The sequence below is a fragment of the Sarcophilus harrisii genome, chromosome 2 (genome assembly GCF_902635505.1).
Source record: "Sarcophilus harrisii chromosome 2, mSarHar1.11, whole genome shotgun sequence".
NCBI lineage: Eukaryota > Metazoa > Chordata > Mammalia > Dasyuromorphia > Dasyuridae > Sarcophilus > Sarcophilus harrisii.
Genome location: NC_045427.1, coordinates 49,615,190 through 49,629,124, shown reverse-complemented (window position 1 = coordinate 49,629,124; position 13,935 = coordinate 49,615,190). Strand labels below are relative to the sequence as shown.

Here is a 13,935-nt window from a genome sequence, read left to right as displayed (position 1 = left end):
CAAAAATCAAATGAGGAATCTGATATAATTTTCTCAAATAATTTTATTTAATTCTTTGAAAACATTACTTTGTTTACTTTATAAATATTAATAAGAGATTAAATCTATATATACTGCCTTCTTTATAACACTAATCCAGTCTGATTCTTTAAAATGCAGAAGTTTATATAAAACTGTTCAATGATATGAAATCACGAGTTGGTGCTTCAAAATACCTGAGAAAACAATTCCATTTTAAGTTATCCTAGCTTTTTAAAAATGCAGTCTTTAATGATGATAACCATGACTAGCATTTATATTAAAGTTTACAAAGCATTAAACATATATTCTCTGATTCTCATACCATCCACCCCTGTGAGGTAAGTGTTATTGTCATCCTTTTATAAATGAGGAAAACTGAGGCAAGACTCTAGTAAACTTGCCCAAGGTCACACAACTAGTGAGTGCCTGAAGCAGGACTCACACTGACATCTACCCTACTTGTCTGAAAACTGAGATGCTATTTTCATAGCATCTTATTGTCATTTTCCATATACTTGCCACAGATGATCTACTCACAAATGCCTCATCCTATTCTCTGGGCATGAGGAGGAAACCAAGGATTATGTGGACTTATTGATTTTGTCATTGCTATGTGACCAGCTAACTATCTGCTTCTAGTGAAATGCTTACACAGATCTATTTTTATTTCTCCTCATGATAGAAAAATGCAATCATTTAAAAAATAAATATAACTAGCAGCTGATGAAGACATTTAAGAAAGATCTTAAAGAGCTGGTCTAAACTGTTAGTTTAGAGTAAAAAAAGTACCAAAGAAAATATTTGACAACCATATTTAACATTCTAGCTAAAAGTATTCCATTGTGTACTAAGTCTTTTCAACATAATATAAAGTCCTTACTTCTGTTGTTCTATAAAATTTCTGAGCTGGAAAGAAATTCAGTTAAGACTCAATAAGTGAGAATAGTCTAAGGTATAAATACTAATTTTTCTGACTTTCAGGGTTCACAGAAATGAGGTTGCCCCTTTTCTACTAAAATTAGTTACAGTTACAAAGGTCAGAGACCTCAAACTTGAAGTGCCTGGCCTGAGTGTCACTGGAATCAGATTAAAATGTTAATTAGGAAATGTTTAATAAAGAAAAATACAGATCATCTGGATTCCCACCTCTCTAGTCCAGGTTCAGGCCAAGAAGCTGACCCCAGGGTGTTTCCCAATCTACTTCTGTTCAAGAATTTATTTTCCTACCTATCAACAAAATAACTCCTTCAAACCCAAGCTATTCCTCAAGGAGAAAAGGAAAACCAATTTCCCTTTAGTAAACTATTTTGTTGTTTAACTGCCCTGCTTGAAAGATCTTTACATCAACTTCCCCAGTCCTGAACTCTCTACTGACTCTATCTCACATTTCCAACTGCCTACTGAGCATCTCAGACTGTTTCTCAGAGTGGATGGTAGAGTGGTAAAGTGTAAAAAAGACTGGAAAATATGGAGAAGGGTACTTAGTCACCTAGTTTGGCAACCTAGTGGTCCATCCTCAACTATTCAATCTCACACCCAATATTCAATCTGTTGCCAAGGCCCGTAAATTTTTCTTTATTAATGTCCCTTGTATGCATTGCTCCCCCGTTTTTAATAGATTTTTATTTTTAAAATACATGCAAAGATAGTTTTCAACATTCACACTTGCAAAACCTTGTAGTCCAAATTTTTCTGCCTCCCTCTTCCCTACACCCTCCCCTCCCCTAGACAACAATTAATTTAATATAAGTTAAACACGTACAATTCTTCTATATGTAGTTCCACAATTATCATGCTGCATAAGAAAAACCTGATCAACAGCAAGATGATTTCAGAGAGGCCTGGAGAGACATGAACAGAACCAGGAGATCATTATATACAGCAACAGCAAGATTATATGATGACCAATTCTGATGGATATGGCTCTCTTCAACAATGAGATGATTCAGGCCAGTTCCAGTGGTCTTGTGATGAAGAAAGCCATCTGCACCCAGAGAGAGGACAGTGGGAACTGAATAACATATTTTCACTTTTTGTTGTTATTTGCATTTCGTTTTCTCCTTTTTTTTTTTTGATCTGATTTTTCTGTGCAGCATATTTGTGGAAATATCCATAGAAGAACTGCCTATGTTTAACATATATTGGATCACTTGCCTTCTAGGGGAGGGGGCTGGGGGAAAGGAAAGAAAAAATCAGAACACAAGGTTTTATAAGGCTGAATGTTGAAAATTGGAATATTATTGTTCTCTAAGAAATGATCAGCAGGATGATTTCTGAGAGGCCTGGAGAGACTTAAATGAACTGATGCTAAGTGAAATGAGCAGAACCAGGAGATCAATGTACATGGAAACAACAGGATTATACGATTATCAATTCTGATGGACATGATTCTTTCCAACAATGAGATGATCAAGACCAGTACCAATGATCTTGTGATGAAGAGAGCCATCTACATCCAGAGAAAGGACTGTGGGAACTGAGTGTGGATCACAACACAGCATTCTCACTCTGTTATTTGCTTGCACTTTATTTACTTCGCATTTTTTCCAGTTTTGATTTGATTTTTCTTATACAGCAAGATAATTGTATAAATATGTATGCATTAAAAAATCACTGGCATCACCCCAGTAACAGCTCCTCATCACCTCATATCTGGACTATGGTAACAGACTGCTGGTGGAACTCCCAAGCACAAGTTTCTTCTCACTCTGATGTCAAAGTGATTACTCTAAAATGAAAGTCTGACTATGTCTTGGTCTCTCTGTCATGAACATCCAAACACACTAAATAAATTCCAGAGTACCCTGAGACCTAATAACACTGGCTTCTTCGTTTTTTGTTTTGTTCAGTCATTTCCCACTTTCTCAAATAAGACATTCCATCTCCCAACTATGGGTATTCTGACAGGCTGTTGCCCATGCATGGAATACTATTGCCTCATTTCTGCACAGCCTGCTTCCTACAAGTCTCAGCCAAAATCCCACTTTCTATAGGAAGTCCTTCCTTAATTCTAATACCTTTCTTCTGCTGATTATTTCCAATTTATCCATACAGAGATTGTTTCTTATATAGTTGTTTGCCTGTTGTCTTTTCCCACTGAACTATGAAGTTCTTTGAGAGCAGGAACTGTCTTTTGCCTTTCTTTGGATCCCAAATACTTGGCATAGTTCCTGCATAATAGGCTCTTAATGAATATTTATCAACTGACTTTAAGCCTAATTTCCCTTAAATAATTTAAGCCCCTTTCCACTTAATTGTTATAAATAAATATATGAGGAACAACTGGCTACCAACCTATGTGTAATAATTTCATAGACTCATGTCTCTTCCAGTGTCTACTTTAATATTCTCACTGTATAAAAAAAGAACCAATTTCTTTAGTACTCTTTAGATTTTAATACCATATAGTTGTGACATACAAAAAATCTTTACAAACAGAATTAAAGCCAAAAATATTTATTAAATATTAAAATATTTAAGTAAGCTGGAAAGCAATAAAAATAATAAAAATCCTCAAAAGTGTGTGTGTGTGTGTGTGTGTGTGTGTGTGTATACATTTTACTCAAAGAACCACAATCTAGTATTATTAACAATCAAAATAAATTGATGGTATTTGTATTAGCTCCAGTCTTAAGTTCCCTAGCCAAGTTGTTTGTTTTCCCAGTCATATGCAACTCTTCATTACCCCTTTTTCTTGGCAAAGATACTGGAGATTGACCATTTCTTTCTCAAGCTCATTTTACAGATGAGGAAACTGAGGCAAACAGGTTAAGTCTTAAGTAACTTGCCCAGGGGCACACAGCCAGGAAGTGACCGATGCCTATTCCCTACTAAAGGCCCTGCACTCTACTTCACCACCAACACTTCCTTGTATAATACTCAGTGTACTGAATAGAAGGAAAAAACTCATAAAAAGTTTTTTAAAAAATATTAATAAACAGCATAGAACAGTGGGTAGGGAACTTGTCATTAAATCAAGAAATCACCACCAACTCTTAACTAGCTGGGTGACCCTGCACAAATTATATAAATTTGGAATGTCCTAAGCAACTCTAAGTTGATACAGAGTGCTAATTTGCATTGGTTGAGAAAATTTTCTTACCAAGATTTTTCTAAATGCACGATAATTAAAATAATAAATATTCAGTTATATAGGGAGTATGGCTGGCTTCAAAGTGAGAAAGAACTTCAAAGTCCAGCTTTGACACACATACCCTAGCTATGAAAGTCCAGGAGAGTCACTTAAATTCTCTGTGCTCCAAGACAACTGGATCTAAAAGCTGCACAAATTGCAGACCTACAGTTGTATGGGAGTTTCCACACCCAGGATCCTGTTCCTTACATCATGAATTAAAGGTTTATACACATGCCTTGAAGAACAAATAATATACAAACAGAAACTGATTTGCCAAGGCTCAATCAATATTATTTAATTAACTGCCTCTATGAAGGGCAAGCAGCTATCCATCAATTAAAACAATAAATTTAGAATTAAAGTCACAGAATCATTTTTTAATCCCACAAACATTAAGTACCTATTATATACCCAAAACACGGTTAGGTGTTTCAGAACACAAAGACAAAAAAACACAACTGTAGCTGGGTAGTTGGGCAAGGAGGTGGAAGAGAAATTAGAAGTTTCACAAAGGAGCTGGAAACAGCTTTGCCTTAAAGGAACAGAAGGATGATGGAAATTGAAGATGAAGTAGTTTTCAGGCATTTAGGCAATAACTTGTACAAAGCAAAGGTAGAGAAGGAAAGGGAAAGCTGATTTTAGGAAAACATTTGGAATGTAGAATGAACAAAAAGCATTAATATGAAATAGGGCTGGAAAGATAGGTTGTAGAAATAGCAGATGGCTTTAAATGCCAAGATAAGCAGTGTGTTTTTTTCTTAAGAGGCAAAGAGGAGCTATTGACATTTTTTCGTAAAGTAATCAGACTCGTACCTTAGCAAGATTATTTTGGTTGCCCTGTGGAGGTTAGATTGGAGAAGACACTACAAACAAAATGACCAATTAGGATTTTATTACAGTCATCCAGACATAAGGGCGATAATCATGTGGATTGGGGGGGGGGGGGGGGGGGGGAGGATGTTTTGAAATTGTGGAATCGGAATCCAGACTTAGAATATATATGGAGAGACAGGGAGAGAAGAAAGACTACAGTGATCCCAGGTTACAAACCTGGATGACTGGAATGATGGTGTCTCCAAAATAAGTTTGCAGGAAGGGGGTTGGGTTGGGGAAAGATAATGGTTCTGTTTTGGATAATATGTTTAAGAGTCATCCAGATTATGTCTTTAAGGCAATTCAGGAGCTATGTCTTTAAGGCAGTGTGGAGCAGAGATTAAGGTTGAACAGTGCTGGAAGTAATCTCAGAAGTCACCTGGACCACCCCACTCATTTTACAGATAAAGAAACTGATACCCAGAAAGGTTAAGTGACTTGTCCAATGTCACATTAGTAGTAATGACTAAAGGTAAGACTTTCATCATTCTGCACAACCCTTTTCATAAAGCTATTCATCCTTAACAGAAATGCAACCTTTCCATCTTAGCATTCTCTTGTAACACTGTCCTTGCATTTTTCTCCCATGGCTTGAAATTTTGATCCCTACAGTCAACTCTAAAGTGTCATCTTACTTTCTGAGCCCTTATCCCCTTTTGTCTTATCAATGCTCTCACACTTCTCACCAAACTCCAACCCCGGATAATCCCCACCATTTGCCTCCTCTACTCCTAGATTATGCAAAAAGGCTGATTTGTATCTTTACACTAGAGATTTATGTTATCTATCCCCAAATGAGTTTCTACACAGCAAGACAGTCCTTGTAATTTTCCCTAATTTATTCCCCATTCCACTCCTCAAATAAAGCCATTCTGAATTTAATTCTCCAGCCTTCAGCACCAGCCCTACAAAACCGACTCTCCACTGAGCACCTTGCCTCAGACTTTACTAAGAAAATTAGCATGAGAGCTATGAAGACAGGGACTTATTTTTGTGTTTCTCTGTAATTTCAATGCTTAGAACAATGCGTGGCACGTAATAAACACATAAATCCTGCTGACTGAATAGCACTCCTCCTCTTTGCTTCTCTACATATCAAACCTCCTTGTGTTCTCTCCTCTTTTTCTCCACTCTGTCAAGAAGAGGTAACTTTATTCCTTGCCAAGGCCAATCCACATGTACCCTAAATCCCATTCCTTATGGTGTTTCCCAGCAGACTGCCTCCACAACCATTTCCCATGCTTAAGTCTGCACAACCTGAAAAAAAAAAAATCTCACTTTAAGTTATTGTCCTATAGCACCTTTCTTTCACAGCTAAATTCTTCGAAAAGGCTATTTTACCCCCACTTACTTGTTTCTCAAATCCATGGCAATCTTGCTCATTTGAAACTTCTTTCTCCAAAGTCAGTAATAATTGATGGTTCTCTTCTCAAATGAATCTTCCTAGCTTCTCTACATCATTAAGTGCTCTTTTCTTGGTTATCTTTCTTGGCCATGACACCCACCCCCTTCTAAGTCACCTTTGCTGATTCTTCATCCATATTCATACCCCCTGACTGTAGAAATACTCCAAAGCTCTACCCCTGGGAGCTCTTCTCCCCTATACTAGGTATTCTTAACTTTTTTTTCCCTCCATCATAGACCTTTTTTGGTAGTCTGACCTGTTGATAGATCCCTTCTCAAAATGATTTTTTCAAGACTGAAGGAAATGCTGAATTTCAGTTAGAGGTTAGTGGAAAGTAAAGACATAATATTTCCCCCCCATCCAAGTTCATAGTCCCTTAAAATTTATCCAGGTAAGCTATAGATTATTGACCTCATCAGCCTTCACGGGTTTCATTATCTTCCTAGTTTTTCTCCTAAATTCTATTGTCACATCTGTAATTGCTCAATAGAAGATACACACCCCACACCCCCCGTATAAATAACTTTTTATTTTCTAAATATATGCAAAGAGAGTTTAACATTCACTTTTGCAAAACTTTGTGTTCCAAATTTTTCTCCCTTTCTTTTTTCCCTTCTCTCCTCCCTTAAGCAAGTAATCCAATATATTGTAATAAGTAATCCAATAAACATGTACAATTCTAGAAGATATTCTGAATTCTATGTCCTGTAGGCATCTCAAATTCAACAACTCCAAAACAAAACCATTCTCTTTCCCCTCCAATTCTAATTCTTAAGACACTACCATTGTTCTCTTCAAACAGGTTTGTAAGTTTAGTGCAACCTTCTCTCTTCTCACATCACATTTCCATTAAGTTGCCAAATCTTATTATTTCTATCTTCTCTCTCACCTCGATCCCCTTTTCTCCACTCTCACAGCTACAACCTCAGGTTCAAGACCCCTTTTACTTCTTGCCTTCTTAATTGGTAGTCCTGCCTCTCAAAAGTCTCTTTCCACTCTAATCAATTCTCCATATATAGCTCAGGGAGAAAAAAAGTAATATGTCTAAAGCATATCTCTAACTATGTTACTCAAAAAGGGCTTCCTTATTGCCTTTATAATCAAATATAAAACCTCCAATTTGGCTTTTTAAAATCATTCACAACCCAGCCCGAACTTATTTTCCCAAACTTATGAAGCATTATCCTTCTTCCTGCACTCTGTGCAAAAATCAATCAACATTTATTTATTAATTTACCACCACGTGCCAGACACTGGAGATAAAAGACAAAGATGAAAATATTCCTTCCTTCAGTCAGCTTATTCTTTTAGAGAAAGAACATATATATCTAACAGAAAATATAAAATAAACCCAAGCTAATTGAGGGAGGGAAGACAAAAGTACTTGGTTTTCCTGACAGTTTCTTTCACAACATACTGCATCTCTCATCTCTTTGCCTTTGCACTGGCTGTTTCTCATGGCTGGAATGTACTCCCTTTTCACTGTCACCTCTCAGAATCCATTGTTATCTCTAACAACCCCTTCTAAGTGAAAGCTCTCTTGATCTCCCCAGATACAGGTGCTTTTCCTTTTACAACAATCTTGTATTTAATAATACATGTACATCTTTAAGTTTTCACCTTTGATAAAGTGATTCACCCACTATTGATGCATTATTCTAACAAATGATGTACTATGTTATCTGGGGCTACACCTGTGATGCCACTGGTATCCCAAAGTGGAAACTTTCTCCCTAAATTAATACAAACCAGCAACTATTTTTCACCTAATAATCTTAGTGTCATCAGTAATTTGCTCAGAGTCATACGACAGGATGTAGCAGAAGCAGGTCCCTCCATCTACTATGGTTTACATGCCTCAATATGATGCCATTTACATGCAAAACATTTAGTCTAAAAATATGATAAATACTATTTTCATATCCTAAGCAACGAATAACCACAATTTAAATAAAAGCCTAATTAATTAGCTGATATTTAAAATCTTATTATGAAAACTGACATAAGCCTGCTATTTTCTCAAATTGTATTGTGACTTCAGTTACAAATTCTAAAATACTTATTTGTATTTGTATATGTGCATTTATATGTATACCTGTATACATACATAATTTTTTTTTAAAGATTCAAAATCAGGTCCTGAAACAGCATTCTTTATTGTTTTACTAGCTAAAAAAAAAAATACTATTTTACTATCTTAAATACAAGATAGAAGAAACAAAATAAACATCAACTGGTTCTTATGGAAAATACTTTGAGAATATCATCAATGGACAGGAAAATCAACAGGCTATAGTCAAAACTCTTAGAAAAATAACCTTATTGCAATTCCAGGAAATCTGGAATTTCATTTCAGAATTATTCTGGTATTCTTTATTATGTAACAGGAATGATGTCTTTTATGCCTTTTTTTTTTTTTTTTTTTTTTTTTTTTTGCTTAGGCAATTGGGGTTAAGTGACTTGCCCAGGACCACACAGCTAGGCAGTGTTAAGTGTCTGAGATCGAATTTGAACTCAGGTCCTCCTTGACTTCAGGGCTCTTGCTCTACCCACTGCAGCACCTAGCTGCCCCTCCCTCTTTTTTTTAAGTGAGTCAAATACTTTATCATTACTCAAACCCCAAACTGGCCTAACTAATATTCTTTTTGTGACATTTTATAAAGAAAGGTCAAACTGTGGAGAAGTTCACAATTCAGAAGGATAGCTAGAAAATCAATCAACATGCATTTAATAGTCACCAGGGAATTATGTATTATGCCAGACACCAAGGAAACAAAGAGAAAGGAAAAAACCAAAACCCCTTTAAAACCATCTCTACTGCCCTAAAGAAACTTCCTACATACCTTAAGGCCATATCTATGCCTCAGTCAGTATTAACATCTCCTACATTTACAGAAAAACACTTACGTAGTGAAGAAAGCACCAGATTTAGGACATAATCCATGCCCTTTGATTCCTGCTTTATTTTTCTACCTTTACACCAGAAATAATACTTGATCTATGCTACAGGGTTATTGTAAAGAAACAGCTCTGTAAATTGTTACAAAACTACATAAATGTGAGCTATCATAATTCAGAAATAATGATGAAATATTTATGATGATAACAGAAAAGAATTTAGGATCAGAGTAAGGGAATCAAAAGGAGTCATTTTCTAACTGATAATAACCATAAGACAAACTATCCAACATTTCACCTTTGGACTGTAATGATTTTCAACAGTCTTGAAAAAGCTTAGTGGTTAACCAAAATATGTTATTGATTGCCCTAAGCAGTGCCTATTTGAAAGGATGATTCAAAGTATTTGTATACCCCCCAAGACATTTTAGTTTTTATTTCCACAGTTTATTACCACTAACTTCTTTTATTTTAGTTTTTTATTTAAGAATATCCAAAATGTAAAACAAAACAGAAAATAAAATACAACTAACCCTTGACCCAGGAGAAGAACATTAACTATGTAAATGATGATTTAGGAGAGAGCCAGGGATCTGAGACTTCCCCCCCCCCCCCCCAGTCCCTCTGGCAGGTAATTAGGTGAAGCCTAGAGACCTCTTCTCAGAATAGTGCTTTTTTTTTTTTTTTTTTAATAATTGAAGGAATACTAAGTTTCAGTTAAATATTAGTGAAAACAAAGTTTTTTTCCCCCCATCCAAGTACACAGACCCCTGAAATTTGCCAATCCACATATCTGAGAATGCCTGGAAAGTGGGTAGATTCCAGGTTAAGAATACTTAGCTTACAGCTAAGAATGCACACCAGTATGCATTCTTAGAAAACAGATCAATACATATCTGTACAATGCTTAGCACAGCGCCATCTGTTATTAGATATAAATTTTGGTCTTTTTTTTTTTTAAAGGTAATGAGTCAAAAAGCTCTTTGACAGTTACCAATTGATGGCTCACTAAATACAAATCCTGATAAGATCCTCCAACTTCTTTCCTAGAAAACTTAAGTTTAATGACTAAAATAGATAGCACACTAAATACAAATCCTGATAAGATCCTCCAACTTCTTTCCTAGAAAACTTAAGTTTAATGACTAAAATAGATAGCACATAGATGCATAACATCTATATGTTATAGACAAAACAACTTTCCTTTTAGCCATATAATGTTTGCTGAATTTAACTGATACAGCAAAAGTAGGAGACAAAGACCCAGAATGGAAATAAATTCAGGGCATACAGATATATCTAAAATTTTAGGACAGGACAAACTGGCTTTAAATTTAAAAAAAAATTAAAATTGCATGAGAAAAGGTAAAAGCTAACTTTCCAGCCTTGTCCTTATTAACTGACATCCATGAATAAATTTTCAAAGAAGAAATTATCCAACCTGTAACTGTTTTTTAGTTTCTTGATAAAAATTAATTAATTCCATTATTTGACTAATAGAGATAAAAGGTTTTTATTCCTGAGAAATATGGAAAATAGCTCTTGAATTTTTTTAGAATCTTAAAAAAAAAATCCCCCCTCAACACCAGATCAACAGGTGTACCTTTATTTTAATTAAGAACAAAACTTATTTAAAGCAACATCAAAATCTTAAAAATAAATCAATGGTGTTGCTATATTTCTCCAAGGTCCCCAACAGTTTGGAAGAAAAACACTTATGCCTTCTTCACGTGGTCTCCTAGGAGTTTAATATAAGATAGCCTTAATATGAATTCACAATAGAGATGCAAACTGAGACAAATTCAATTTTCAAGGGAACTTTTCAAGATTTTTAAAACAAAAGGGCAAAATGTTTAAATGTCATCTTCCAAAATTGTCATCAGAATGAACACTATATCCTTAGGCTAACTAATTTTCTTGGTTTTGTTGTTGTTGTTGTTGTTGTTGTTTTTTGGGGGGGAAGATGGGAATTGAGAGGCAAGGAACTTAAATGGTTTGTTTAATATTTTAAAAATAAATCTGGGTTCCAGTAACTTCAAAGTTACTTAACTATGGCCCTTCTTAGTGATAGTCAACTAGAATGTTCATTTCAATTTCGCAAGATTAAAAGAAATGCCAATTAAACAAGTCCCTGGTTCAAAAATGTTTCTGGAAGATGGACAACTTCTAAATACACATATATATTCTGTATTAGTTACATCATATTTGTAAAAATCTGAGTGCATGACAAACAACAACAGGACAGTAGGGAAGTGGGGGGAAAGAGAGAAAAAGAAAGAGGGGGAAGGAAGGAGGAGAGATGGACATTCCTATCTCTAAGAAAAAAGATAAAAACCTTTTTGGTTTTGTTTTGTTTTAATCACTTTCCTGAAGCTGCATCTTCAGAATAAAAAACACTATCATTATAAATGCACTAGCTGTTGCCAGGTTTCCATTAATAACCAATGAAGAAATGAAGAATTTCTTGGATTCTGTTAGAAATAAACTAAGACTAAAAAGGTCACATAAAACAGATTCACTGGATCACAAACATACCAATCTATTTGACTTTAGCCAAATGGGTTAGTACAAAAATGTCCTTCCAGTTGGCCTATTCTCTATTTGTACATAGTCTTAACAGGGACATTAAAGTTGGGGTGGATACTGAATACACACACACACACATACATATACATATACACAAATGTGTGTCCATATGAAGTTTGTATATAGTGATTTAAAAACCCTAAATATAAAAAAGAATGTATCACAGCAATTTGAATGGAAAACAAGAGGTATTTTATGCCACAAAAAGAGCAAGCTCAAAACAAGATGAGGGTACTACTGATTGAAATGGTACTGTTACCTTCACTAGCTAATCCCTGTTCAAAGGTTTTTTTGGTTTCTGGTCAATGAAGATTTGGAACTCAAATTAATGATCAGTTACTGTAAAGTGGCACTAATTTTTAACCCTTTCTAAGTTTCATACTCTTAACAATAGAGTAGAGCTTTTGGCCTGTCTCACGATTTTTCAATTCCATAGTCCTCTTTCTTTTTAAAAAAAAGTGTTCGGCACAAACATCTGCTGGCGGAGAGGTGGGGAGAAGAGGAGAGGGAGCGAGAAGGCCCGAGACAGGGAGGAGACTGTTCCACAGGCATCTCGCGATTACATAATAACCTCAAAGTACTCAGTGTTAAAACTCCAATGTACAAAACTAGGATCACAAAGCAGGCTTTCCTTTTCTACCTTGGGGACATTTCCGAAGAAATCTAACCCGAGAGTCCCAATCCAACGAACAATGAAAGGGTCCCAAGGCTCACGTAGCTTCAGGTCGCTTAACGCACCAAGCAGCTGTCTTTCAGAACACACGCAAGGAGCTGCCTCTAAAAAGAGCGATATTAAGCATTTGTGGCAAAAATAAAACACAAGGTTAAGAACGACATTGTGGCTATCGCGTCTTTACTGAATCGTGGGAAATCAACGTTAACCTTAAGGAAAAATGAAAAATCCGTGGTTAAAACGAAACAAAACAAAACCCCGACTAAGAACGGCGCTCCGGGCGGCATCTTTTGCGAGCCTCCCCAAAACAAAGGAAGGGCCGGCGCAGAGCGGGGCCGCGGCGAGGGAGGGGCCCCCGGTAACAATCCCCCCCCCGCCCCGGTCCCTCGGCCCCCGGGCCGCACACGCACCTTGTGGCAGGCCGGGCAGGTGGGCAGCGGGCTGCCGTGGCCCGGGGAGCTCTTGCCGCCGCTGTTGCCGCCCGGGCCGCCGCTCAGGCTGCTCTGGATCTGCGTGAGCTCCTGGCGCAGCACCTGCTTCTGGTGGAAGCTGAAGGCCGGGTGGTTGGAGGCCATGGTGAAGAGCAGGAGGAACTCATCGCCCGTGCGGCCCTCGTTGAGCTGCAGCCCGTAGTTGTGGATGATGGAGTCGATGTGCGTGAGCGTGCGGTAGAGCACCCCGGCCGCCTCGCGCTGCTCCGAGCCCAGCAGCGCCAGCGACACCAGCAGCTTGCTGCGCACCACCTCGTCCGTCAGGTTGGTCAGGCTGCCCAGGTCGGCCGGGTTGTTGGCCTTGATCTCCGAGTCCCGCAGCGAGTGGTAGTCTTTGCGGGCCAGGTCCTCGAGGCACGAGCCCAGGAAGCGGAGCTCGAGCGGGATGCACAGGTCCAGGAGGCCGCACAGGAACTCCACCCGCTGCGGAGAGGGCAGCTCCGAGAACCAGCGGTACACGCCGTCCCTCTGCAGCGGGCACCGCTTCTCCACCATGCTGCCCTGGCCGCCGCCGCCGCCGCCGCTCCGGGAGCCCGGGGGCAGGCGGGCCAGGGACACGCGCACGGCCGGAGGGCCCGGGGCCAAGTGGCGGGGGGAGCGGCCGGGGGGCAGCCGCGGCGGCGGCGGCGGGGGCTGGGACGCGCTGCGGCCCGGGGCCGGAGCCGGGGTCGGCGCGGGCGGTGGCGGCGGCGGCGGCAGCGGCAGCAGGCGCGGCGGGGCGGGGGGGCGCAGCTCGGCGGGGCCCCCCGCCAGGTGCCGGCGGCGGCGGCGGCTGGGCGGGGTCGGGGGCCCCGCGGGAGGAGGCCCAGGGGGGCCGGCGGCCCCTCCTCTCAGAGCCGGAGCGGCGGCGGCC

General features: G+C 38.7%; 1 protein-coding gene across 2 annotated transcripts in view; it reads right to left on the bottom strand.

Moving 5' to 3' along the window:
• ZCCHC14 (zinc finger CCHC-type containing 14) overlaps window positions 1–13,689 on the bottom strand; it is a 111,594-nt gene extending 97,905 nt beyond the window's left edge. For both annotated transcript variants that reach the window (XM_031950169.1, XM_031950168.1), the window contains exon 1: window positions 13,002–13,689. In XM_031950169.1, the coding sequence (XP_031806029.1) occupies window positions 13,002–13,577 (576 nt within the window). In that variant the 5' untranslated portion in view covers window positions 13,578–13,689. The remainder of the gene's footprint in view (window positions 1–13,001) is intronic.
• Between the last annotated feature and the right edge of the window lie 246 nt (window positions 13,690–13,935).